Here is a 26638-nt window from a genome sequence, read left to right as displayed (position 1 = left end):
TATGTATACTGAATATAAAATATTCTAGGTAAGTGAAGAAATGTCAAATCTTGACAAACAAAAGAGTCAGCTTGAATTTAAAGGGGCATGTTTATTGTACATACATCCAGCTTGGTTGTTGTGGTAAATGGCTTGTAATCGGAACATTCAAAGAATATGTGCAAAACTAACTTACAGACACTGGTAAAGAAAAAAAATGTGTCTTAGGTAACAGCAAGACAACAAGTTATCTACCGTCTTTGTTAGTCAAACGTACCCTCCACAAAAGAAGAAAAAAATAATACCCATGAAGAGAAAACAAATTCTGTCCATAACCATAAAGATAATGATTTCATAACATTTTTTGGTTTACAAACATGTTACACAATATTATACACATTTTCAAATATGAAGTGGTTTAGAATTATTTTTTTTAAAGGATTCAGCCGATATGAAAATAGCTTGTCTTGGTACTACATGTACCACAATCACACTTTCTAGATCACAGAAGCATGAACATGTAAAGCACTTAAGAATGTGTTCAGACATTCATGGGTAACATTAAATAATCTCAATGTAAATACAGAGAGGTCATCTAACAAACTTAACTTGTAACTAAGTCAGATTGTTTTATGGTAAATATAGAAGTCTGTGAGAACAATTGTCTGAAACATTTGTGCTTTGCAGACATTGCATTGTGTGCATTTTTTGAGTGTGCTTAAAGAAACTCTGGAAAAAATGATGCGATGTAGCCTTGACCATATTTCATTAGTTTCAAAGAATGGGCCAACTTAGATATGACTTAATTTGTAAACGTTTCATACAGAGCGCTTACAATATAATCAGTGGCGTTTTCCATGGCACAGTTATCAACTATCACAATCTACTTTATTATAGCTATTGTACGTTTTGGATTTAAAACAGTCATGTTCTTTAAGGTCTTAAGTAGATACATTGATGTAATTATGTTGTTTTGTTTTGCCGTATTATGAATACCACTAAGTAACTTCTACATCTTTTTTTTATTTTTTTATCTTGTGATGTAAATCTGTGTTCATAGATATTCCAATATTAAGCCTAACCAAACAAACCACCAAACCACCTCTAAAATTGTCTGATTCTTTGCTTTTGTGTTCTAACGAACACGTTCCACTCAACGCACAGCTGTTAATGACATTGTGTCGACTACATTATGGAATAATTACTGGAGATACACATTCACTAAAATAGATATTTTAGGCTATTAGGAGCTTTTAAATGATTGTCAGGGCCACACATATTTCTTAGGTTATTTTCATGTAGGTGAAAAATCATACTATGCCAGTTGATTCAAATCAGCCTCCGTGGACCATTCAGGGAGCTGCTATAATTGTTTAATTAATGAATACCATAATGAAAGCTAGATAACATTGTGCTAGTTTGAAAATCCAGACAAAGACAACACATGTTGTATACTGTACAGCTGGTGACGGTGGTCCTCTACGTGGCTGACACAAAAAAGTTTGAGGTCTGGTGTTGCCCATCTCCGTGGTAATCTCTATGCAGCTTTTTATTCTGTATTTCTTTTGGTACCTGCTTTCTCAGCTTTACTGAAACGTATCATTGTTCATCAAGATCTGCATTATTTGGTTAAGCACGTGCTACACACATTTATTAAACTAATACAAAATGATTGTGTACAAAGTGAATCTGCCGCATTCCTTACTGACAATCTGGAGAGGTCCATTTCCTACGGTTGTCTCAACAAAACCCCACTAAAGACACCGAGTCATGTACTGCAATCCATGACTGAAATAATTAAAGCATTTTCAATTTTGTATTTTATTTGAATTATTTAAGCTTTCTTTATAAAGATAAAAACACTTTGTGCAAAATAGGAACTACTCACATTAGGATTTGTATATGCACCTATACTCCTCTCTCACTAGCAGGGCAGATAGAGAGCAACTACAACAGATACAAGGCTGAGCTTAAGATGTACAAGTCTAACGGGACGCCTACACAGTCTTGTTCTCGTGTCCCTGTACAGTACCGGTTTGCAGAAGTACGCCCTGTGTTACTCCACATTGCACTCATCCAAAAATGATCCTGCTGTTTAGGGGACTTTTTTATGTTTCACTACGTAGCTCTGTGCCTTCCAGCTTGGTTGCAAGCGGCCGGTGAGGAGCGAACATTCTGTCCCGTCGTCACAGCTTCAGCTATCACATATTTCACTGTGTCAGCAGCTCCTGGTGCACGAGAGGAACAACTAATGGACTTTGTGCGTGTGTGTGTGTGTGTGTGTGTGTGTGCGCGTGAACTCTCAATGGCCACAGGCAGTTAAAGGGCTCGAACTGCCCAAACATAACCCCAAATACACAGGTTAAGGCCACTGTTCCAGTGTGTGAAAGAGGAGCAGGCGATCTCAAACTCTGGATCTCAGTCCTACTTCGTAGATTTCCCCTTCCTGCTCCCCACACCTGCTTCATCTAAGACGCGCACATTCTATTGTGTGCTCACATACGAAGGCTGTCCCTCGTGTCCTCTCCTTCCCTCTGCGTTTCAGCCCTGAGGCTCAGTGCTGGTACTGTGGTGCGGCCCCTCCTGCTCGTTGATGGTGTGCAGGAGGAGGCACACCGGAGGGTGGAGCGAGGCGCTCCCTATCTGCTGAGCCGGCCGAGGAGTTCCCGGCGACGCGCGTGCGACCAGTCTATCCGGCCCGCACGGTGCCTGCTCCTCCTGCGCGCCGTGGGCGGCTTGATGGCCGCAGCTGTCGCAGAAGTCGCCCGTCTCCTCTTCCTCCTCCTCCTCCTCCTCGGGTCCCTCGCGCCCTAGCAGGCTCTCGAGCTCCCTCAACTCCTTGCCCTCCTGGCCCGTCCCTGCAGCCCCGCTAAAACCGCTGCTCCCACGCGTGCCGCACACACACACCTCGATCCCAGAGTCTCCCGTGAACCGCCTCCTCCTTCCGTTGGGGAGTCGGTCTTTGTCGTCGGCGCAGCCCTCTGATGGCTCCTTCAGCAGTGGGTCTTTGCAGGATTCGTCCCCACTTTTGCTCCCCTTCTCCCGGCTGGCGGGTCCTTCCCGGTTGTCGAGCCCATCGGGCAGGAGTATCATGCTTGACTCGCGTGCAGTCTGCAGGGGCTTGTTGTCCGGCTTTGGCCTCAAGTCTAAGGGGAGCGGCTGCGGCTCCTCTACGCCGGGTCTGCAACACAGAGTGTCAGAGACCGGCGGCACCGGAGTGGACTGGATGGTTGGACAGCGTCCCTCCGGCTGCTCGTGAGCCAGCGGGCTAGAAGCCACTGAGGACGGGCCAGTGTGTAAGGCACTGTAGGGCGGGGGAGGAGTTTGCGGCCGGTTGACCACCTCTTCGTAGTCCGGCAGGAGGTAGTTAGGCAAAAACCCTGACGAGGGAAAAATAACATTTACAGTTGCGCAAAGAATTCCGACAACTAAACATGTTTCACAGGGCATTCAAAACGCACATGGGTTGGTTTTCCCGCTTGACCCCCAACACATTTCAGTCCGACCTAAGTGAACTTCCCAGACCACTATTCAAACATTCTCAAAGCAATAGGGGGAAAAATGTGACAAAAACAAGCTTATTTTTGGGTCAATTCTGTGCCGAAGGCCGGCGCAGCGCTGTGCGAGATGGTGTTGCAACAGTGGCGTGGTACTGCGGGGAGCAATGCAGGCAGTTTCCTGAAAACTGGGGCATGCAAACAGGGAAGGTTCTGACGCTGTGTGAAACCAGGGATACATGTCAGTGCAAACATCACATTTGAGCCTAAGGACCCATCCTTTATTCACCAGTAGCTTTAAATTCTTTCATTTGAAGGAAACTGGAAAACTTCAGATTAGAAATTCTTAATAAAATATTATTCTAGAGTCCAGGCTCAAATCGTCGAGAAGCATTGAGAAACAATGAAGGCAGCTACTGGATTACATCTTCTCCTCTTCATCCGGCCTTCATACTCTGCAGCTGGGAGGCCTAGTAATGCGGTCAAGTACGGCAGATGTATACAAACCGATTGTACGACAAGACTATTTATATACTGTGTGACATTATGTTTACTGGGTACCAAAAAAAGCTTCTGCACGACAAAATGGTTTTTAGTTTTTTTTTTAAGTAGGTGATTAATGCCACAAATGCTATGTGACCATTCTTTTGTACAGAAATGTTTGGGGGAAAAGACCTCGCCTGAACAGACCAGACAAGCAGTCAATGCTTTACAATGATGTGGACACAAACCATATGTTGCTGCATATGTCTGTGTCACCGAGTCAAATTCATCTACCCAGAGTCAATTTTTCTTCTTCTTTTTTGCCACTTGGGGGCAGCTAACACATCATCAGCATGCATTTGGAGTCGTGTTTTCTGTCCACCTGACAAATGTTAGTCAGATACTCCTCTTTCAGCTCTGTTCTGTTCTTTCCCAGCTACTGAGAAAAAACAGTTTTGATTGCTGCGAAATGCGCCACTGTGTTCACCGGCAGGTTCTGCTTGTGCCTGACAACATAGTAGCACAGAGCCAATAATAATAGCAAAATAAGACCGAGGAGCTGAAAGGAGCTAAATAATCCTAACTAATAATGTAGTTCAGCAGACAACTCCAGAGTTAGGTGATGCTGCAATATTAAGCGATCCCTTTCACACTATCTCCTTATTGGGTCCATGTGTTAATATGAGAATGCTTTAAGTACTTCTATCCGTTGAAAGGAATTGACAATTCAACAAAATTCCTACATCTGGAATGCAAATAAAGTTCCATCTCAGATTTAATCCCCATGCTGTGTGTGTTTGTGTGTGTGTGTGTGTGTGTCTGAGCGGCACAGTAGCTCTTACTGAAGTAGAAGGGCACAGACGAGTAGTTGTGTGCTTCGCGGTACGCGATGAGGTTGATCTCGTGCTGCCGTTGCTGCTGCTGCAGCCGGTGTTTGGTGCGGCGATGGTGACACACACAGCAGCAGCTCAAAAGGAAGATGATCGCCCAAACCAACCAGAACCCTGAAGTGAGAGGAAGATCAACACTGCCATGTTGTGTTTACGACAAAATAGATTAAAAACAGTAGAATAACCTCACACAGCGGTGAATAGCTTTAACCAGTAAAGTCTAGGATATCCTCAATGTTTAACTGTACCAGCTGGGCGTGATGTAACCAAAGAGACTGCTGCCAACATAAACACGGCAGATCAACTCCTGTCAACGTCGGGTTCTCACAGTGAAACGTTTCCCATGATTCTATGCTGTATCTATTTGCATTACAATGCATGGGATCTGATGCATCCAACGACCGTTGAGAGGTCAGAGTCGGTTCTGATCTCGATACCAAAGATCCGACAGGTTTCTCTTTGGAGAAACCCCAAACACACGGCGTCCCTCTCTGAGGTGTCTGGTTCCTCACTTTGGGAGACATTAGTAAATGTTTGTGAGACATTCTGCTCCAACCGCACAAGTGAATCAATGATTGCAAAGGAAAAAGTCATTAATGTCAACTTTGAACTATGCCTGAGGCCTTTTTTTTTTTTTTGGATGTACTTTGACAAAAACAAGTCGGCACAACGGGAATCTTTAAGAATGTTTTCCAGCATTATTTGTGGAACTGTACCATCGAGAATCTTGTCTAAGCAGCAGCAAGGAGTAACGACTTAGTTAGTGATTTCTGTGATTGGTCAATACAACTCAGAATACAAAAAGAAACCAGATGATACGTTTGCAGAATCTGTGTATGAAGATAATGCATCTACATTGTCGAAGACCTTGTGTCATGATCGCTAAGAAACAATTAAGGCCACATTGTAAAAGACTTTCTGAACACAGCCTGTGCGGAATAAGATATTTAATGGTTACAGTACATCACATCATGATGACGTGACAGAAATGAGAATGAGATTAAGCTAATACAGGAAATTCTAATGGTTTCACGCTGGAACTGAAGTATCTTCAGTGCGTTTAAAACTGTTTTGGAATCAATTAAACATACGGTTTATTTTAACAAAAATCGAGTCTCCTTGCAGTTAAATCATCCCCTAATGTGTGAAAAATAAGCATGTTGGTAGTTTCATGTCATCTGTGTAGTCAAATTAAAAGACAATGACAACCTGTTTAAGACGAAGGTTCCATTATTTCAAAGATTTAAGGGTCGATGTTTTCTTCACCCGCCTGGAGGTCGTACACACTGTGGTCACTGTGAAGAATGAAATCCTGCTCATCTTTTGGGAATCTGACATCACCATCTGACCAAGGAAGTCTTCAGGTGACTCTTGAAGGGACATTTGAGTCCAAAATCCGGACCGGACCCAAAGAGATCACACCACCGGGCCTTTCCACCGGATCTCAACGAGTTGTACAGCTTTCTTTCCCACATTTGATTGATAGTGGACCTCTTTCCGAGAAGGCCGCTTACGGTCGTCCCTCCATCTCTCCATAATAGAGGAAGGAATTATGAAGACATGGCCATTTATATTCCCAAATTGTTCATCTTAAACTAAAAAAACCTGTTTGCGGAATTTGAATAAATTCCTGAGGAATCCCATTCATGAGAATGGACGGATGCGAGGTCACTGGGACCTTTGACCTCCAAAATCAGATCAGAATCAGAGCGAAACTGTAGCACATGGCTAAATGAGGTAAGAGGGGGTGAAGAAAAAGCAAGTGTAGGCAGGACACTTACACCAGAGCTCATAGTAGTAGCTGCAGCACTGAGAGTTCCCGCAGCAGTGTCCGGACTCACAGATGTAACTCTGGTTGTTGACTCCATCGCAGTGCAGGAGACTCTGCAACAGACAAGCAGTGTCCCTTTAAACTGGAAAGTATCATCAACATCTCAAGTTAAGACAAAAAAAAGAAAATCCCCCCAAAAATCCCACTCGAGGCGTCCGGTTACCGTGTGCAGGAACAGAACAGAGCCCCCCACCATTTTCCATGCTTGTTTTTGGACTCACACAGGGTGAAGTTACCTTTGTTCGGTGTCCTACACTGATCAACAGGACCGCTGTTTATTACCAAAGTAAAAGGAAATCTGGGAATTGTTAAACATGGGGTCCAACTAGAAAGTCCAAAATCGCTGGTTTGGGAACTGTTGCCCAACTGTTTTAGGAGCTACACAACAAGTCATACAGGAGTGCATTTAAGTTAGATACAGAACGTTATATAAGAGGACATTATGTAATTGCAGCCTCTGACCATAAAGCCCATCTAGGGGCGTAAACATGAAATGGTTCACTAAGGCCGGCATTTTTTGTGTTTTTGGAGTGCTGCTTTCTTCTTGCATTTTTTTCTTATTTGTAGTTTCAGTTGTGTTTTAAATGTTCGTGCTAGATCCATACTAGTTTCATTCAGTCATTTGTTTTAATTCATTGTACTTTGTGTAATTTTAGATCCAGATGTTTCCATCTAGCTTCATTTATTTTATTTTCAGTTGGGTTGACCCTTAGAGGGCACACCTGTAGTGGTCTGACCTGACCAACCGTCTGTCATCTTCAGAGCCACATCTGTCCCTCCCGCCGCTCCTGCATCTTGGTAAACAGAATTGCTACGAGTGACGGTAGCCTCTTGAATCACTTCCAGAGGGACCCCTCTTTTTCTTGCATTGGGTCACATATGGAGAGCTGACATTGACAAATATTCTCTTTCCATTCAAGTGTGCCATCACAGTGAGACGGCATGCACAACACCTGGGCCCTCAAACTGAAGACACTTGATTCAGATCATTATCTGCACCCTTGCGTTATCTACTGTGACACATCAACAGGTCTTCTGGGGAAAAAATACTTAGTATAGTACTATAGTACTTCCCCCCCCCCCTTCAGCTTACTGAGAAATGTACTGTGTCCCAGTTTCCTAAATAACTACAGATTTCCAAATAGTGTTTTCGGTAGCGTAGTGTACAGTACACACTGGAGAGACGACAAGAGCATGCGTGTGAAGAAAGGGAGGTAAGTTAGAAAGTCCGTAAGCGTGCGTCAATCTTTTTTGCGTGCCGTTGATTTACCGCAGTTCTCTCTGAGGAGTTTAATCTTTAGTAGGATTCTAAAGACGCATTTGATAGCACCGGTGTTCAAAATATAAAAGTGTATTGATTTTGTATAGACTTAATACAAATGAAAGGTAGACAATAGAGATTAGCGTATAGGATTGTAACAGGATGTCTTTACCTGCACTGATCAACAACACTGATCTTTGCTTTAGAATAGTGACACACTGCAGATATCGAGCCGCCGACATTATACTTAGCTCTGGGGTAAACAAGTCCTCAACACTTATGCTGGTGAGCCGCTTGAATTTCATTAGGGTTTAAAAAGGCCCATATCAAGTGCAACTTGCTCAAATTTAGCCAGAACAAGACCCCTCAGCACGTCGCCTCAGATCTAATACACAATTTCAGAGTTTAGCCGAATCACAATCACAAACTACAAGAAGGTATTTGACTCAAAGTCCACTTACATCCAAAATCAAATAAATCACCATTTGTCTCAATTCCAACGATGGGTTACACGTTTTTTGCTGTAAATAAGACCTCATAGTATCCTAGGAAAAAGGCTAAGTTGTGAGAGCACACGGGCGAGACGATAATCAGAACAGAGATCTGCACGCCGCCGAAAGACAAGGGAGCACTGTAATCTAAATCCTTCCAGGGGGCTGCGGTGCCTTTCCAGCAGGATCCCTCAGATGTTTTCCTCCAGATTAGTTTAATGATTAGCTAGCAAAGCTTCTACCGAGGGATTGTTTAGATTACCAGCGCAGGTCCCAGATCGTAAGACATAATGATCCAGGGTCCAAAAATCCCAGAAACGTCCTTCAAAACTCATGGGTGATTATCCCACAAAGGCAGTGAAACAGCTCCCAAACACTCTCTGTCTCTACCTCGGCCTCCCCCGCTCTCTTTCTCTATCCACCCTAACGCACACGCACACACACACACCATCACCCCACTCCAATCCAGCCCCAAACAGTGGACAAGGATTGCTCTACGGAAATTTCCAAGCAACAGTTGAGGGCCGGCTCCTGGCTGGAGCCAAAAAGGCGCGCAGGGCAGCGAGAGGAGTGTGTGTGTGTGTGTTAAGTGTGATGCCCGGGGAGAGCGGCGAGGAACGCACTGAGAGCGCCACACACGCCGGTTACACAGGAATGATTCGCCGCGCACGCGATCAGCACAGACTGAATCGCCGACATTAAATCCGGCCGCATATTCAAATAGTCCTTTTCTCAAACAGCCGTTTCTGCCTCATCAAGAGGATTTAGAGTGACTGTGTAATAGACAAAGAATATTCTGTTCCTCCACTTAGTCTCTGGTAACTTCAGCTGTTTTCACGGACAACCCCCCCCCCCCCCCCCCCCCACATGCTCTCCCCTTGGCAGGCCTTTTGCAACTCAATACAGATACCCGTCCAGTTTGTTTGGGTGCTCCGCCTGTGCCGAATAGAGACCGGCCGAGTATGAAAAGGGGCCCAGGTTTGGCCAACAGGGCTCCGTAAAGACAAAGGGCTCCATCTAAGCTTTAGGATGTCAATCAAACAGCTGACTCTGGAAAACACGCAGGTCGTCGGAGGAACGGTCCTCCCGTGAGACAGACAGTGACCAGGTTAAGAATCTGGACGGACTAGATTCCTCCGTTTGCCATTTAAAACTGGCTACCGCGAAAACAATCCACCACTGTCATGCTACACTAGAGGATCAACAGGGGATTCGGTTACCGTCCCAGAAGCGATCGCTCCGTTACAAAAAAATCCACCTTTTATAATGAGAAGCTGTTGAAATGAGCGGACAACGGGGACAGTTCAAAAATCCCCCGGGTGACTATCAAAATACCGTAACGGGAGATAACTGGCCACAGTTCTTAGTTAATTCGAACGGCACAGTTAGAGTCGATCCACTTAGCACAGCCCGGTGCACTTATTTATTAGTGTCCTGCAACAAAGAAAGGTGCTATTTAATATTCATCAAGGTTATGAAGGAATACCACGCTGACGGGTGTTCAAGCCACAGTCAGTGCCAAACCCTTTCACGTAAGAACCGCTAAGGCGTTCACTTCAAGAAGCAGGCTCATTTTACCTCAAAGTTACAGCATGCGGTATATTTGTTGTCACTTCTGGATACAAGACTTGGATCCCACATTAATGGCGTCCTGAAGCCACGGTCAAGCTGAACCTCTGAGCTATAACTGGCCGGAAAACAATTAGGTCACAAATATTTGCCATAAATGTATTACTGACGTTGAGATTTTTGTTTCAATAACAATGCTGCACCATTGAGACGGTTCCGGTAATTAAAAGGAAACGGTTTTAAGACAGGCGGTTTGGAACTAAGCAGTATTACATAAAGGTTCTTTTAGTTTGCTTTTGGAGCGAATGGGACTAAAATAGTTGACTGGAGTTGATCATTTGAGCTGTGTCTCGCTGATGAGAATTGAGCTAATGCAAACGGACAGATAGTGAACGCTGGTAACGAGAACGCTGCGACACAGAACTCTGTGGTTCGTGCTGTGACGTCTTTGCGGGACTCGTAGAAAGCAAATGAACTTAAACAATCAGCACTTATGTCAACCTTCAGAGATTTTATGGCACATAGATGACTGATAAAACAAGCAGTGTTATATCTTGAGTATGCATGGACTGATTAAGTGCTGATACGGGACTTAACTTACTCTTAACAAATGGAACGACAAATCGTCCACATTTACAGTAATAACAACACCCCACATTGCAAGTTTTTAGGCCTATAGCGGCATATCCATCTAGGCAACACAGCTAGGTTATCATGAAAAAGTAGTGATGCATTCCTGAGCCTGTAATCAGCAAAAAACGCAGATGAAAGAATGCTGCATCTCTTTACTTCCGCTACAGTCACATGACCAAGAATAATTGCTCACTAAATGTATGTATGTTATTTGCTAATCAGGTAGATCCTGAATGACTAATTCATTCCACCCCCTAAAAGTATATGTGCAAAGATGTAAATAGTAAAGAGAAACAAAACAATATGTAATACCGAAAGCGCATTATCATCAGCAAAACATCAAACTGGGTCAAACTGATGAGATTGAGAAAGATCCAATATCCCTGCTGGCAGGTGAAATTATTTTTCAGAATAGTTACTTAAAGCTCACTTCTAAGTTCTATCACTTCAGAGGTTAGAATGAGAATTCACTCAAACTGAAACAGTGAACAGTGAAATGTAAATCACCATCATCATTATCATCGGTCATTACAGTTTCATTAACGCCCGATCGTGCAGATGTATAAAACACATAATACATGAAGACACATCTTAAAACATACTTTTTTTATAAAGAATAAAACTGCCAAGGGACGTGATGACTAACTCATCAAAGAAATGTAAATTATAACATCGTCACTGTCAACACACTCCAAAATCTAGTATCTTGGCCGAAAACAGCGTGTTCGTTCACTGAACTACTGTTGCACTGGCAAACATTAATGGAGGACTGTGTTTACCCGTGTGGCAGGACTCGTACCTGAATATCTACTTTTCACTGTTTATGCAACGCGCTTCTGGCTAAAATGCCAACCCGTCACCATAAACACAACAAGAGAGAGAGGCCCTGGCGGGCGAGCGTCCCTCTGAACGCGCTAGCGTCGGTACGTTAGCCTGCGCGGCTAGCGCGTTAGCCCGCGAGCATCTCTGTTGACAGCGCAGCACAAGTTGGGTCAATAGCAAAACAATAACAGACGGGCTTTGAGGCAATAATGACGGGATTGTCATGTAAAAAGCGGACAAATTAGCCGGGTAACTAGCAAGCTGAAAGCCCACGGAGAGAGAGGGAGAGGGAGACTTGTTTTTTGGACTTCTCAACGCCGATTTATTACCGTTTCTGCCGCGGGCTCGGTGGGGATGACAGGGCCGACGGCGTGCAAAAACAATCCCATTGCCACGGCCGAACACACGCCTCTCGTTCCGCCGAGAAGTAGCTGCGGCTTCGGCAACAAAAAAACACACGCGAAAACTGTTGTTTTTCTCCTAGAAACTATTTCGCGGGCCCCGTCGCGCCGCGATGCCGCCTCGTGCGCCGCCTCCTCTGCGCACCGGGCATTTCAGCGAGGCGCGGTGCCGCTGTCGGTGCCGCTGGCTGATGCAGCTGTTACACAAGCCGTTCCTCCCGGCACGCTGCCTCGGTCCCTGGGTGTGGCGTGGTCACCTCGACCCGATCCATGTGCGCAACGTGATGGGCGTTTGGTTGCGTGGAGCTCCAGATTCGCTACTGGTTTGGCGGACTGGTCCGTGATTGGACGGCCGCGGCCAGCTGGGCAGCGCCTGGCCAATCACCGATCGGTGCGTCTCTGGTGCGTGGCCGTGTTGTCTTCCTGTGTTCCCCTTTATCGAGTTTATGAGAACACACGTTGAAAAGACAAGTCGTCTCTTCCATCTCAACTCTGTCATCCACCTATAATAGACCACATTTAAAGTCTGCTAGTTGACTGGATAACTTCTACGTTGTATCACTGATATGTAAGACAGAGTACAAAGTATGCTAATGTGTTTGGAAAGAAATGAAGACAAAAAAACAGGAATATATACGATATAACCCTTTTATATGTTTTATTACCATTACTAATTTTTATACAGCTTCAGGCATTGTCTATATTAAATGTCTTTAAAAAGGCCCACTGCACTCAATTGCAATATCACATACCTATTTTTAAGTCTGATCATGCATATATTTTGTGTTTATACAATTTTTTAGATACTTGCCGGAAACCTTTGCTTCCAGCTTTCATAATCAAAGTTTTAATGTTAACATTGTTATTCAACAATCTAAATTTCACCAATGTTCCAACACTGTATTCAAATCCAGCTACCTGAGCCTGAAGACGTTTTCCCAACTAAATAACAATTTTGGTAAAAGATTCTCTGGATCTCAAAGTAAAATATAGTTCATTGTATTGATTCAGTGTGGAGTTTTAGAGGTGGACATCTTAAAACCTTGACACATACCACTTAAAAGTCAATATAAGACATCAAATAAGTTTTTCAAATAAGCATTTCAGTAAACCCAACTCTTTAAATGTGTAGAATAAAATTAGCACTCAAGTAAAACAGGGCTCCTTCGTAATCTGTAGATGTGTAAAATCATCTGTTTGCACATAATTGAGCCTTGCATTGTCATCCTTCATGGATAAAACCCGACATAATATTGCGGCAAGCGCTCACCAGTCCCTTTCATGAGGCTGCCTGTACGGTATCCCCAAGAGGCTAAAAACGTCCTCCTCTGTCGGTGTAGCAAATGGAGTGCCGCCGTACACCTTCAAGTTACCCCGACGCACCACATCTTTGTTCAACGAGTGCTCCGATAAGCTCATTTGCTTTGTCTTTGCGAGGGCTCTCATTGAGCGGTTAAAGTGTGCCGATCCGGTGAAATACATGCGAGCACAGGCAAACTCTTTGTAGGGCACTACGATGATGTCCAGCCTCCGGTGGCGTTGGCCGGGTCCTGGCAAACGGCACACACCCATGTATTTCTTCTGCTCACCATTTTCCTCGTGGCTCACCAGGTCGTCTTTCAAAAACCCTTAAAAAAGAAACCGCTTTAGTTTTATTAGGTTTCTCTTTAGGAAGACCGAAGATTAGAATAAGACATACTAAAGAAGATGGAGCTTACCGCTCTCATGGAGGCTCTGTAAAACTTTGCTGAAAACCCCCTTGTGGGACTTGCCATCAGGATGAGATATCAGTATGTCAACATCTCCACATGTGGCCTTTCCCCGACGATAGGAGCCACACGCCATCGCCATGAGGCCTGGATCTATGGCCTGGGTGGCATCCTTCAGCTGGGTATATACAAAATACAGACCATCATCTATCCTAGAGTGATTAAGATTTGTTTAGATCGTTGGATTCCAAATAATAGAAAAGCAGTGCGCTGTGTACGTATGCTTTCTTTGTCTTTGCGCTGCTCCTGTCAAAACAAGTGAGCTGTTTACCTGTTTTCAGCACTGCCAGTTAGGCGTGCTATTCGCTTATTACTTTGACAAGCCCGAGGGAGTACACATGCTTTAGTCATATATCTCAGTCAGCGCTTTCTATCTGGCAGCTTTGAAGGAAAAAAAAAAAAAAAACGGTAATACAATTTGACAACTGGCGCTGTGCACTCTGGAGTGAGCAGGTATCTGTCGAACAAGATGCAGCTACTTCTAAGAGTTGATTTTCCCCTCCGGGATGTTCCACTTTGTAAGAACACAGTCTGGTTTTACTATTATCAAGCACTCAGGGAAAGCGGACCCACAATGTTTCCTTCTTCAAGCTTTCTGCTGACTAAGGGTTAAACGGGAGAATCTCTTTCAGATGTATCTTACCTCTATGTGCTAAGATAAACGTATCAATCAAGAAGCAAACATATTTCAGTTATCATCACAGAATGATACCTGTAGATATTACGACAAATGAAGATGCATTACCACTTTCTCTATGGCTGCTGCTTCTTCTCTGGGCATGCGGTCTAAAAAGTCATCGTAGTGCTTGAGTCCTATTTTCTGAGTGTTACTCAGGTGAGCTTTTGTGCGGATGTCCTCTAAAGTGCGAAAGCCCTAAAAGACAAACACATCTTGTTAAAATATCTTGCGTGAAAACCGTATGTTGTATATTAGACCTTGAATCATTAATTAAATTCATCTCAATTCAGATAAAACTTTATAGCCCACAGCTTTTAGGGACAACTCAATCAAAACGCTCCCAATAAGATAACATTGGACCAATATCGGCATGGCCAATTTATTAGTCAGACTCTAATGCGGACTGTTGTTATCTGGACTGTTCTTCTTTTACATTATCGGATTATCTTGTTGAAGTGAAAGCTTGAAGTCACATGAAATTCAAGAACGCCGGTGCTATTTAGATTGTACATGCTAGTGTGTTTGCGCGCCTTACCTGTTGATACCACAGCTGTGCAGTTTTAGTTCCTGCACCCCAGATGTTAGTAAAAAGCTCCAATACTGGCATGGCATCACCAAGGTGGTCGAGCTTCCGCAGATGGCCGCTCTCCGTGATCTCGTCAATTTTGTCGGCCATGCGTTTACCGATTCCTGGGATCTGGCAAGCCTCCTAAAAACGTAAAACAAGAGGTTACGTCTCCTGACGGAATTCAGCATGCGAGTGTCTTTGTGTGTGTTTAAGGCCCGGCGCCTCTCTTCAGTGTTTGATAAGAAAACCTGCAACTCTTCAGAGCATCAGCAAGAAGTGACTTTTTTGTTTGCTTTTTGTGAAGTTTGCCCTCATGCAGCAGAGCTAAATACTGGGGAGGTTTTGTTTTAAGATCCTTGTTTTCTTCTGTTTGGTGGCTAGGCAGGGAGTTCAGTATTGTTTCTATTCATCTCAATGGGTGAGCTGATCTCTTATTTTCTAGTTACAGGAGGGGGGTTTGTTTATTATTTTTATGTTTATTATTATTTTTGTTGGTTTATTCTCTGGTAACTCGATGGCCAATAAATGTCACGGTTACTAACCTCCGCTAGCTGTCGCTAGCTACGTTTTGTTTCACCTTTTGCACACAAATAATCTAGTGCTCCCTTATGTAACAGCCTGTAACCCCAGGCATTCCAAAAGGCTGTTACTCAAGTTCTGATTTTAAAAAGGAACACACGCAAACTAATCACTGCATCAAGTTCAAAAGGCAATCCGTCATATAAAAAAAAAGGACTCGCGAAGTAGTGTAGATTCAACAACTGTACACATTACTGACACTATAAACAACACGATATATGATATATGACACAAGCGCTCTACGTTGCGTTACCTGATATGATGTAATAGGCTTGTGGTAACTCTTCAGCGCGTTGACAGCCTTGGAGTAACCCAGCGCCCGCCACCTGTCCCCCTGGTGTGTGTACGCCTTGGCCAGCACTTCTAGTTTGTCTGTGATGTGTTTGTTGAAGTTATTTTTTTTGGATTGAGAGGACTGGGCACAGACCCACTTTCCTGAGACCACCCCTTGAGCAGCACCGTCTGGACTGGGGTCTTGGCTGAGGCCGGGAGTCTCCTCTTTGGGCTGCTGGCCAGTGATGAGAGCATGCAGGTCACTTTGTGAGACGCCGTCTTCTTCTCCTCGCACTTCCTCTTTAGTGTCCAGAACTGTCTGAGGGTAAAATGTAATGTTAAACTTTGAGAAATACTGATGGTTGTTTGCATGTGTTGTGCAAGTTCAAGCCCCCCCCCCCTCTATTGTAGAAAGTTATTACTGACAAAGAGTGCAAAACCGGTACACAGGATTTGGAAACCTACCACGTCTGCGGTCTTCTCTTGCTTGTTCGGATCCAACGCTGCCTCTGCAATAGTTTCATCAGCTGGTTCGACATTCAGATGATCTTCTTCATTCCGTGATTCAGATTCTCTATGTAGGAAGAACATGAAAAGATGTTAAAAAAACGATGACTTCTTAAATTTTCCAGGATACATTTGCTTACTGCAATAACAATTTGAATTGGTAAATGTGCTACTCAAGTTAAAAGTCATCATCATCATCACAAGAGACATATACAAGTTAGCATTCTGAAACAGTGCTATTAGGTCATTAACCTCTTGGGTAAAAGAAGGCTGTAGGCGTCAACAGCCAGTAGTTGTTTTCCACTGATGCACAAGCTCAACCACATGCATTTCAGTAGTTGGACTCTAGGGGGCATACAATCCACTTTTAGTAGGCGCAGCGCCCTGTCCCCGTCCATGTTGTCATCAACAACGACATGAGTGACACTGGGACACAGTGAACTCTCGGTCTGTCCTCCATTCTGCTGGATTTGTCTTTGAAAGATCTGGCATCTGGCATTTCCTATTCCAGCAGGGAGGATGTGCACTGTGATGCCATCAAAAGTCTTTCCTGGGACAGAAGAAGAACGGGTTACAAAAAGCAAATATGTTGCATTATCAAGTCTTCTCACCCACGCACAAACACGCACGTACGCACGCACACATGCAGCAGCAACCTGTGATATCAAATTCTTCTGTTTTTTTCTTTACTGGGGGTTCATCCTTTCTCTGTGACACTCTGGCTCGTTTGACTTTAGGAAAGGCTTTCATTATGCCGTGACGCTGCTCCATCTTTCCTGAAGCGGGGAGCCAGCGGCCTGTGGCACAGCAGAAGAATTGCGTTATGTACAACTTGTTAAAAAAAAAAAAATACAAACAAAACTGGAGCAAAAGCTGTGTACTATTCATTTTGCACTAAAATGTGGTCATTCGAACAATGTTTGAGTATGTTTGTATTGAATCTCTTAAAAAAGATTTGTTTGGCCTATTATTATTATTTTTTATTTTAGTTCTTTGTCGTAGTTTTAAATAGTTACAACTTGACATTAGCCCTATTACACTTTCACGTGAATGTAGAAGAAAATTCGAAAATGCCCAATACGTGCAGCGGAAACTTCAGTATTAAGTAGCATCAAATCGAAATACAAGGGATCAGGATCTTAATTCTGGGGTCCTCTTACATCACGTTATGTGTGCTTTCTGCAATTATACCTGCTATCTCAAATAGCTACCCGCTATTGTTAATGTTACATTTATCGTACAGTTGTGCCTAAAGGATTCATTGTCAACAAGCAACAACACGCATTGTCTGTACTTTTATGTAACTAGTCAAATATATAATATTTTATACAAAATAGCGCAGCTACGTAACGTGAATTGGATGACACCGCAATTAATTGTGCAATATTTGAAATAAATCCATGTTGCAGTAATAAAGTGCTATAACAAAGCTAATTTCCCTTAGCTTGTGCTAACGTGCTAAGCATTCAACAGCCAGGGTTTTGGAGGCTTTAACTTTTGAAACAATATTCAAATTCAATCTTGAGTAAACATAACATATTATTACAGACCAATATCTGAATTATACAACTCATTTAACCGTCATGTTTTGGTTCTTACCCCTGTTCAGATGGAGTCATTCGCACAGAAACGGGAGAACAGAACGCGTTTCAAGGGTTTCATTTCCGGGTCAAGTGGGTTTAGTTTTTTTAAATTTATTTTCTACATTATAGGCCAAAATGTACATATAACAATTGTTTTCAAATTATAATTATCGCAGTAACTTTTAATATTCCATGGTCTGTTTAATTAACGTATTATTTGTATTTACTTAGTGTATTGACCTCGGTTGCTGTGGTTACGGACTCCGGAAGTTACCCAGTAACATTTTGAGAAACATGGCTTCTCAAAAGAGCTGGATTGATATCCTAAAATCATCAAAGAAAACATCTTTTATACACGATGGTAAGTAGCTTACACGCATTGTATTTTGTGAACTCGCCAGTCTTTTAATATTTTCACCTAACGTGAGTCATTTTCATTCACTCTGCTATCGTTAGCTTTCCAGCTAACATTGATCACTAGGCAACAAGCAGGTGGCTCAACTTGCCCTGCAGCATGTTACACATCGCATCTTGAAATAAGTAGACGGCAAAACAAACGATAAAAGACTTTAGTAATGTATCAGCAGCTCGTTGCCACTATATTGCACAATTTGAAAAGGTCTCTACCTGAAAGCGACGTAACACGGTAACCAACAATGTGAGTCGCTGCTGTTTTTGGTGTCTTTACAGACAAGTCATTTAAGCATCCATTTTTCTTTCTCCATTTTTTCAAATTCTACCTCCAGGAAAAAGAAAGATCCACTTCCTCTTCACAGATGGAAAAGAATTGACAGAGGAATATGATTTAAACACAGATGAGCTAATCGGTAAGTAAGAGTTTCACACAGCCACATTTAGCTACTTGTGTTCGGATTTTCAGTGGAATAAATTTTTTGGATCTTAGATTGTTTTGTACTTTTCAGTACGAAAGTGGCGTCATAAAAGTACCCTGGGAGCTCAGGGCCAATGGCAGGTAGAGGTGGGGGAGCCCCTCGCAGGTCCTGTCACCTCTTCAGAATCGGAGATCAGGGAGAACTGCTTCAATGTGGGTTTCCTTTCATTCATTTTGTTTCTATGACTTCACAAGTTCAGTTGAACCCCTTCGTTTTCTAGTGGCAATCTTTGTTGGTTTGAATTTACTTTAGAGAAAACACCATTAAATGTAATGTATGTTAAATGGATTAAAATGTTTCTTGTCTCCACAGCCTTTGTTCTTGCGCAAAGACACAAAGACCAGCTTTCAGTGGAGAGTTCGCAACCTTCCCTACCCCAAAGATGTCTTTAGTGTATTTGTGGAGCCATCTGACAGATGCATCATCATAAAAACCTCAAACAAAAAGTAAAAATGCACGAAAAAACTGGGGTTTTCCTTTAATTGGCATTGCACACTTGTTGCATGTAATCCTTGTTACCTACAGATGGCACTGTTTACATTATATTTGTCTACACAATAGTATGACAACAGCAAGGCATCCTTTCCATGTCTTCACAGGTATTATAAGAAGTTCAGTATTACTGATTTAGATCGCAGTCAGCTGCCGTTGGACGACTCCGCCCTCAGCTTCACTCACGCCAACAACACTTTAATTGTCAGCGTAAGTTCCACTCAAATGAAACATTTCTTTATCTATACCATCAATGTTATGGTGCCAAATCCTTTCAAATAAAGATCTAACCATCATAAATGTTTTCTTTAATATGTTTTTCTAACATAAAATGTTGAATCCAGGGACAAAGATAATATAACCTCAGACATAGTTTCATTTACTATTTCATGCAAATCCTGAGGATTACAAACGGATGCATTCTCTTTTTTTGTTTTATAGTCAGGGTATGTCTCTGTATAGCAATAATGTATCTTTTTCGTGGTAATTGCTTGCTCTTCCAACATTGTTACTGTGAGGGATCTTAAGGATAGAGACCGGAAGAAAGTTCAACTGATTATTTTCTTCTCTCCTATCTCTCAGTACAAGAAACCCAAGGAGATCTTAACCCTTGAACAGGAGCTTCTGAAGGAGTTGAAGAAACTAAAGGTGACCAGCGAATGGGGATTCTGATGGCAAAACTGAATGAATTTGGACTTAAGGAGCAAGAAGATGATTATATGTTGCATTTGAACAATATCTCATACATTTTCATAAACTTTGTAACGGATCAATGTGTGTTTTCTCAAATAATTTCCCTTTGATAATATACATATTTACATTAAAATGATGAATTGTATCACAACAGTGTACCTCTTTGCTTCTTGTTACCAAACCTACAGGAGAGCAATTTTGATGGGGGTCTCATAACCTACAACCCTCCTTTCATCAATGTCCCTGTAAAACACTCAAAACACACAATGCCTCATCCCTGCTGGTTCCAGGGTCACTGTTACGAGCACATCCCATTTGGGTTAACTGAATACCCTCATGTTCCTTGCATGTAGCGGGCCACCCTGAAAGCCATTACTGAAACTAGTCAGCGAGCGAGCTAGTGTTACTGTTTTTCTTTACAATAAAAGGACCTTCTGACTCTGTGGTCTCCGGCTAAAACGACATACACGCAAGTTGGAAATATGTCAGACAGTCGTAGTGCAGGTTTGAAAAACCGACTTAATGTTATTATCTAACAAGGTCAGATACAGAAAAAAAAACTTTTTTTTCTCTAGAGTACATATGACAAGTACAGAAGAAAACATTTGTGTAGATTAATGCTTTAAAATGAGATATTTATCTATTTTTTTAGTAGTAAAAGTTGATTAAAAAAAGCACTGTCCAGTCACAAATACATAAAAAAATAAAACATTTCTATTTAAAAGATACATCGATTTAAATATAGCTTGTTTTAACCTTATGGTTCTTTGCATTTTTTACCACTTGTCCAACCCCAGAGAGCAAGTGTAAAAAGCACAGACAAAACCAGAGGGCTCGCTCACTATTATGCTTTGTCTTCCTGCAGATGGAAAGAACAAGAATACAGAAAAACCTTTTGAAACCGGCCTGTCCTGTTGTTTTCTAAATGGCAGTGAGGACCTTTTTGTTAAACATTTTATATATAGATATAGATATTCATATATCCATATACACTTGAAAAGGAGCTTGGTCAATACTTAAATATATTTTTATATATATATATATAAGTAGGACGTTAGCCTATTCTGTTGGTCAGATGCCAAATCATTCATTGTGAATTTTGGTTATTTAGTTGAATGCGTTACAACTTTGCTGTGCAAAGCTCGAGCTGCCGTCAAAACAAATTCTCGCGGCAGCAAAACACCAACCAACAAATTGGACATCCAGGTCAGGCGCTGTGAGAGCAGCCGAGTGTTCGGGGTCTTCCTCCTCCCCTGTCGTTTGGCCTCTGATGGTCATGCTCAGCTGCTTCTGGGAAGAAGGTTTCTGTTCTGCCTCCCTTTCATTCACGAATGCCTCTTCCCAGCCATTCCCCCTCTTTCAGCCGATGCCACATTTCGCACAGGCCCCGATGCTTTTTCTGCAAACCTTCAACTCCCTCTCTGCAAACCCCCCCACTCCCCCCCATCCCCTTACCCCTCCCTGTGTGACTGGCTTCTTTTTGATAACTGACCCCTCCTCGTGTTATTATTCGAACCCACTATTGTATAACATGCCCTTTTATATGAGGTTTCACAAAGGGCCCATTTGATCAGAGGGTTACGGTGTGCGATCGTGAGAAATGCAACTACATGGTGGTAACCTTTGTTTGGGCCAAAATGGTGGGCTGACCTCATCGCTTTTAATGCATAGCTCAGGCCATTCAGGCCCAAGTCTCACTTGCTGAGCACATTGAATTCAGTAGCCTGTCACAGATATTGCCCCTCAGTTATCTGGGTCTCCAACTTGGAGAAGAGAAAAAAAACAACAGTTTTGGGAGGGGGGGGGGGGGGGGGGGGGGGGTAACCAACGATGTATGCTAGTCCTAAAACAACCACACAAGAAAAGCCTTGCAGCTTGTGAACTGATTCTTTAGTGGTTTTAATATACACTCTACAATAAATATTTCCATCATTCATTTACATTTTTACAGTAAAAATATATTCATATATGTAGAAAAAAAGCAGGTTAAAAATTCTCCAGAAGGACCTCCTAAAGGCAGGATAGCATGTCAATGAGTCTCCGATGCTGCAACCACAATAAAATCCACAGATAGCTGCCGGGTCTAGCTTCATTGTACGTATTTCTATTTTAACATTCTTTGTTGCTGAGCTGGCTAACATCCAATCGGAGGTTTTCATTCATAAGTATTCTTGAGCTCTTTTGTACTTGTGACTGCCACCCACCCAGACTTCACCAATAAAAATCCTCCTACAATTTGTCTGAATTGGAAATAACTAGCAGATTAGATAATCAATGGTTACATACAATCCAGCACAAAGAATTACACAGTCCACAAAATGAGGCAAGACGTGTATGGGCACTTGACTGTAAAAGTTCATTCCTCTGAGAGCACTTGTTTCCCCTTGTAGTGGTTCTTCTGTGCCGGTTCGTCAACAGTTTTCCCTCAGTGGTTTCGGTGCTCAACGGCCCCCCGAGCGCTGGTGGTGGGAATGTTTTGTCCGCTTGCTCAAAGGGTGCGCAGGGACACGGAGAGGAAGGGCATCAAACGGTCTCCTCTCGCTCAGCAGGTGCCCCCTGGGTAGACGCTTCATGAAGTGGGCCTCCCTTTGGTGCTGCTTGGTCTTGGAGGCCTTCCTCGGATGGCCCTTGCGCGTGAAAGCCATGTACCAGCCCTCGTACTTGGCGTTCTGCAGCGCCGTGTAGTTGTTTTCCAGAACGATCTCGGTGAAGATGCAGTCTTTGCCTCGTCCTTTCTTCTGGGGAGGAGAAAGAGAGGGGGAGGTGAGTTGAGGTATGTTGGGCGATTTCCAGGGAGCAGAAAACCTTGTCTTTATTTCCAGACAGTCAAATACCCATTGAGACCCTGAGAAGGCTGCTAAGAGAAATTAAAGAAATCTAATTTGGTCCGGCCTCAATGGACATTTCCAAGAAACAGACATAGTGCGAGACGATGCTGTATCCTCATGCAGCCACTTTAAATCCCAGATTACCTTGCCGATCAGCTTCCCCCTTTTGTTCATGCATATGTAGTATCCCGTCTTCACGCCTTTGATGCGAACACGACTTCCAAAAGAGTCCGTCTCCACCTCCAGTTTAGCTGCACACACAAAACGGATCGCACGCAATGAGATGACACAGTTCTGACAAGGTTGCACGAAGGCAGATTATTATTTTTCAGTTTGTGAGTCAAATACATTCCTGATGTTTGTCACAGGGCGTAATGAATTACATCGTGTCACTGATCATTTTTGCACCAGTATCATGAAGATGACGTATAAATCGCCTCTTAACCCTTTTGTGGTCCAGAAGACGCCTTTAACAAAGGGAGCGAGCCTTCCAAAATAGCACCAAATGATAGTGATTTTGTACGGCCCGATTGTTGTTGAATGTCTTTAAATGGTGTTCTGTGATGCAGCTCGAACCAGGAATAAGGCCGAGTGAGAATACTGCGGCCAGGGAACCAGCTACAAGCACAGAGCAGCGGTCAGATTTGGGCCGCTTTCAAAAGTGACACCCACTTAGGATGTGTAGCCAATGTGTCCATGATGTGTGCGTGTGTGTGTGTGTGTGTGTGTGTGTGTGTGTGTGTGTGTGTGTGTGTGTAGGCCGAGAAATTAAAAAGACAAAAGAGCACACAGGAGAGGCAAGGAGAGGAAAAAGGTATTAAGTGAAGATGCTGACTTCAGCGCTCCTTATAAATTGAGTCATACATTGAATTGTAAAGCAATGAAAATTCCTCATAAAATACATTTCCAAAAGAGCAGGCAGCGGGCACGGAGGAAGGGATGGATGGTGGTGGTGGCTGCGGTGGAAAGATGGCTGCACACACCAAAATGCTTCGGTGACAGGATTTCTGCTCTCTTTAAGCTTCGGACCGCTTTGCCCTGAAGTCTATCGTAACAGGTGTCAAAGACTTTCTAAGGTAAAAACAGAATAAACCAAATAAATCCTCTTCATGCGGCCATAAAGGATGGCATCATGATGCCACTACTGTTTATTGCTACTGCGGTTTCTGGCTCAAACATGTTGTTGCAGGAGGCCAAAACCAACATTTTTTTTTTTTACTGCGCTTCAACACTGGCCCATGTGTGTGTGTGTGTGTGTGTGTGTGTGTGTGTGTGTGTGTGTGTGTGACGTGAACACGTTTCACTTTTCATTGTTTTCCCGAGGTTTACAAGCATTGCAATGTAAGAGAGGGAGGATGGCCTTTAGCTGTCACCCATCTGGACTGATCAACACCGCACTGAGGCTTTAGTGTTAATATTCTTAATCATTGCAAAGACAACCCATTTGGACATTTTTTCTGCTATTTGTAATTAAATTAAATATTAAATGATACGCAAGCCTCGTTTTCCTGAGAGATTCATACGCTAGTTACACCTATATTCTCTCTTTAAAAAAAAAAATATATATATATACATAAAATACCCATCAAAAACTCCACTGATGCTATTTAAAAATGCACTAAAAAGTGTTTTTTGGCGATCGTAAGTGGCGTTCTGTTCTTCCTCCGCGGCTCACCGTGCACCGCTCCGTCGTCCCCGTTGGCGTTGACCCTCCTGTTGGCCAGAACCTGGACGTGTTTCCCGCTGGTGCGGCTGTACAGCTGGTAGGTCCGAGTCAACCTGCGGCTCATGCGGTCCGACAGGCGGCTCTGCTCGGTGACATGGTGCTTGAAGTTAGGAGGGGACTGCACTGTGTTCTGAAAGAAAGCACATGTCACCAAATGTTACATTCGTTTTTAATGTCGCCGTTTTTTTTTTTTTTTTTTTAAACTTTACAATCATTGGAAGCCTGCAAAAAAAGTGAACTAAGAGGAGGCGAAAGCTCGCTGGTCAAAGGCCTATAGGCCCACAGTTCATTGAATAAATAATATAATATATATATAATAATAATTCATTAAATCATTTATTTGTTCCAAGGCTACAGTACGCGTTTGAAGATGCTTTTCAATGTTCCTTCGGGATGACATCTCCCTCAAAGGTTTTTTTTTTTTTTTTTTTTTACCACCGATGATCTTTCACCCCTTCTTGACTTCTTTTTTTTCTCTCCGCGCAGTCGTTCTCCATCCACATGTGTTTTAACAATTACTTATAAGCTGGAGCTTACCTCTTTTCAAGATGTTTGAATTGTTGCCAATTGCCATAGCACTCATAATAAAATGTTGTCATTGTTATTGCAGCCCATTGCAGATGTAGAGACGCTCAACTGTAAGCCGGCGTCTGCTTATTCGGTTGTACCTTCTTAATTATAAAACTTTACGCAACAATGATCTTTTTTAAATTGGATCGGCAATATGAGTTACCTGTGCGTAAAAGCAAAGCGCCGTGAATTGAAGTAACCTTGGGAGAAAGAAGAGAAAAACAATTAATCGGTTACTGAATTTCAACGATATACATTCCACTATTTAATCTTGTCACCTCTTTACTTACAAATAGCCTAACCTCGATGTTCTCAGCCTCATCTTGTAATAGTTCAAATATTGCTTCATGAATACTCCACTGATGCGGTGCTCGAAGCTTTCGGAAATAAAGTTCCTCCTGGTGGGAATCTCAGCTCACTTTCATCCCCTTCTTGCGACATGTAGACAGTGATGACCGTGACAATTAAGAGATCCCGCAGTGTCAGTGTCCCACGCAGATACAGGATCCACTCGACCGAAACAGTAAAAAGTCCAGGTGATTTAACGCCGCCGGTGCCAATCCAAACCGAAGGTCCCGTGTCGCTGTCACCGAATCACCTCCAGCAAAGCTCTCCGTGTCAATCACTCTCTCTGTGCCGCAGCTCTTGAATCACGTTTGAAGTCAGAAAAGCCTCTGTGGCATTCTAGAGCAGAACAGAGCTGAGCGTTTGTAGTTTTACGCACGGACCTTTACGCATCAGCGATCGGATGAGTGCCGTGAAAATGATCGAGTGATTAAATATATATGTAAGTTGAATCCCACGGGGAGCGACACGGCTTTATTGGTCTGATGAATAGTCAGAGCAATGATGCCACAGCGGTCGCTCCATAGGGTGCTCGGTACAACTCCAACGTCAACCTTCCTCCCCCACGTGTGTTTCTTGCGGTCGCCTGCAGTCCACGGCATCTGTCTCCCAAATACTTCAACTTGCGGGAAAGTCAATATCCTCGACGAAAGCAGGCGGAGCGTTCGAGCCGGAGCCAACTTGAAACTAAATACTTAATAAAACACGTTGCCTCCACCTATTTGCTTCCAAATCCACACAAAATCCATCAATGAGTTGAATGTTAAACAAGATGAGGGATTACAATACGAATTACTGTACGTCACAAAGAGAGGAGCTAATTTGTGGGTTTAATCCTTAAAAATATCAGCATGTATTCCAAAGTGTTTTTTTTAACTAAGCATTTATTCAAAAGCACAGTAAATATAAGTCATGCACATGTTGTTTTACTGTTGTCTTCATCATGTAAACTCTCAGGGCACTATAGGTTTTCCCTACGCAGAATTGTCCACATGGAAACATTCCCCGGCTTGTAAGAAAATCTACAGTTACATTAACTTATTCCCTGACTGCAGGTTAGAGGTTGTTTGGTGGTCCCTCAGGATGGGCTGTGATGTACTTTTTCATCCTACACATGTAAGTAATATGTGTTCCATGTGAATACATGACAGAATGGTTTTCACATAACATCTAAGGCCTTTTGCAAAAATGGTCTCCCGCTCACGATTTTCACAAACCATGGTTTTATTTCAGAAGGCGCAGCACAGCCTCGTACACTACATCATACAGTTATATT

At 42.9% G+C, this 26638-nt stretch overlaps 4 protein-coding genes across 10 annotated transcripts; 1 reads left to right on the top strand and 3 right to left on the bottom strand.

The window, feature by feature from the left end:
- Positions 1-71: 71 nt before the first annotated feature.
- wbp1lb (WW domain binding protein 1-like b) lies at positions 72-12446 on the bottom strand. Of its 3 annotated transcripts, none has more exons than XM_040186626.2 (4): positions 11786-12446; positions 6631-6733; positions 4802-4963; positions 72-3359 (listed from the first exon to the last, which is right to left on the bottom strand). In XM_040186626.2, exons 1-4 carry the CDS (start codon positions 11843-11845, stop codon positions 2521-2523), a joined length of 1164 nt encoding a protein of 387 aa, XP_040042560.2. In that variant the 5' UTR covers positions 11846-12446; the 3' UTR covers positions 72-2520. The 3 variants fall into 3 exon arrangements, with proteins under 3 accessions (XP_040042560.2, XP_040042561.2, XP_077965029.1); XM_040186627.2 differs by lacking the exon at positions 11786-12446 and adding an exon at positions 8695-8889; XM_078108903.1 differs by lacking the exon at positions 11786-12446 and adding an exon at positions 6844-6980.
- Positions 12447-12491: 45 nt separating this feature from the next.
- poll (polymerase (DNA directed), lambda) lies at positions 12492-18007 on the bottom strand. 2 transcript variants are annotated; one of them, XM_040186622.2, is made up of 9 exons: positions 17832-18007; positions 16889-17029; positions 16485-16782; positions 16191-16299; positions 15706-16044; positions 14841-15014; positions 14372-14500; positions 13576-13744; positions 12492-13485 (listed from the first exon to the last, which is right to left on the bottom strand). In XM_040186622.2, the coding sequence occupies exons 2-9, from the start codon at positions 17001-17003 to the stop codon at positions 13124-13126; spliced, it is 1695 nt and encodes a 564-aa protein (XP_040042556.2). In that variant the 5' UTR covers positions 17004-17029; positions 17832-18007; the 3' UTR covers positions 12492-13123. The 2 variants fall into 2 exon arrangements, with proteins under 2 accessions (XP_040042556.2, XP_040042558.2); XM_040186624.2 differs by lacking the exon at positions 14372-14500 and having other exon boundaries at positions 17832-17903.
- On the top strand, positions 17847-20038 carry dpcd (deleted in primary ciliary dyskinesia homolog (mouse)). The gene is made up of 7 exons (XM_040186628.2): positions 17847-17905; positions 18047-18176; positions 18562-18642; positions 18739-18860; positions 19021-19154; positions 19308-19410; positions 19783-20038. The coding sequence occupies exons 2-7, from the start codon at positions 18110-18112 to the stop codon at positions 19870-19872; spliced, it is 597 nt and encodes a 198-aa protein (XP_040042562.2). The 5' UTR covers positions 17847-17905; positions 18047-18109; the 3' UTR covers positions 19873-20038.
- A 1738-nt stretch (positions 20039-21776) lies between these two features.
- fgf8b (fibroblast growth factor 8b) lies at positions 21777-26051 on the bottom strand. Of its 4 annotated transcripts, none has more exons than XM_040187698.2 (5): positions 25308-26051; positions 25181-25217; positions 24397-24577; positions 22866-22972; positions 21777-22631 (listed from the first exon to the last, which is right to left on the bottom strand). In XM_040187698.2, exons 1-5 carry the CDS (start codon positions 25364-25366, stop codon positions 22335-22337), a joined length of 681 nt encoding a protein of 226 aa, XP_040043632.2. In that variant the 5' UTR covers positions 25367-26051; the 3' UTR covers positions 21777-22334. The 4 variants fall into 4 exon arrangements, with proteins under 4 accessions (XP_040043632.2, XP_077965027.1, XP_040043634.2 ...); XM_078108901.1 differs by having other exon boundaries at positions 21777-22628; positions 25320-25981; XM_040187700.2 differs by having other exon boundaries at positions 25320-25974.
- Positions 26052-26638: the final 587 nt, after the last annotated feature.

This window comes from Gasterosteus aculeatus, chromosome 9 (assembly GCF_964276395.1).
Source record: "Gasterosteus aculeatus chromosome 9, fGasAcu3.hap1.1, whole genome shotgun sequence".
Taxonomy (NCBI): domain Eukaryota; kingdom Metazoa; phylum Chordata; class Actinopteri; order Perciformes; family Gasterosteidae; genus Gasterosteus; species Gasterosteus aculeatus.
Note: the sequence above shows the minus strand (reverse complement) of the source record. Positions and strands in the feature narration are given on the sequence as shown.

Bases quoted from the DNA above. Each gene is read 5' to 3' on its own strand.
- poll (XM_040186622.2), bottom strand. From the start codon at position 17,003: ATGGAGCAGCGTCACGGCATAATGAAAGCCTTTCCTAAAGTCAAACGA. The intron at 16,783-16,888 runs GTTGCTGCTGCA...CTTCTGTCCCAG, and splicing joins AGAAGAATTTGATATCACAG to GAAAGACTTTTGATGGCATC. The intron at 13,745-14,371 runs GTAATGCATCTT...GTATATACCCAG, and splicing joins CAGCAGCCATAGAGAAAGTG to CTGAAGGATGCCACCCAGGC.
- fgf8b (XM_040187698.2), bottom strand. From the start codon at position 25,366: ATGAAGCAATATTTGAACTATTACAAGATGAGGCTGAGAACATCGAGG. The intron at 22,973-24,396 runs GTGAGCCGCGGA...TTGTGTGTGCAG, and splicing joins GGACGACGGAGCGGTGCACG to CTAAACTGGAGGTGGAGACG. The intron at 22,632-22,865 runs GTAATCTGGGAT...TCTCCTCCCCAG, and splicing joins GGGGGAAGCTGATCGGCAAG to AAGAAAGGACGAGGCAAAGA.
- dpcd (XM_040186628.2), top strand. From the start codon at position 18,110: ATGGCTTCTCAAAAGAGCTGGATTGATATCCTAAAATCATCAAAGAAA. The intron at 18,861-19,020 runs GTGGGTTTCCTT...TTGTCTCCACAG, and splicing joins TCAGGGAGAACTGCTTCAAT to CCTTTGTTCTTGCGCAAAGA. The intron at 19,411-19,782 runs GTAAGTTCCACT...CCTATCTCTCAG, and splicing joins ACAACACTTTAATTGTCAGC to TACAAGAAACCCAAGGAGAT.
- wbp1lb (XM_040186626.2), bottom strand. From the start codon at position 11,845: ATGGGATTGTTTTTGCACGCCGTCGGCCCTGTCATCCCCACCGAGCCC. The intron at 4,964-6,630 runs GTAAGTGTCCTG...CTCTCACTTCAG, and splicing joins CTACTACTATGAGCTCTGGT to GGTTCTGGTTGGTTTGGGCG. The intron at 3,360-4,801 runs GTAAGAGCTACT...TTCCCTCGTCAG, and splicing joins GTCTGTGCCCTTCTACTTCA to GGTTTTTGCCTAACTACCTC.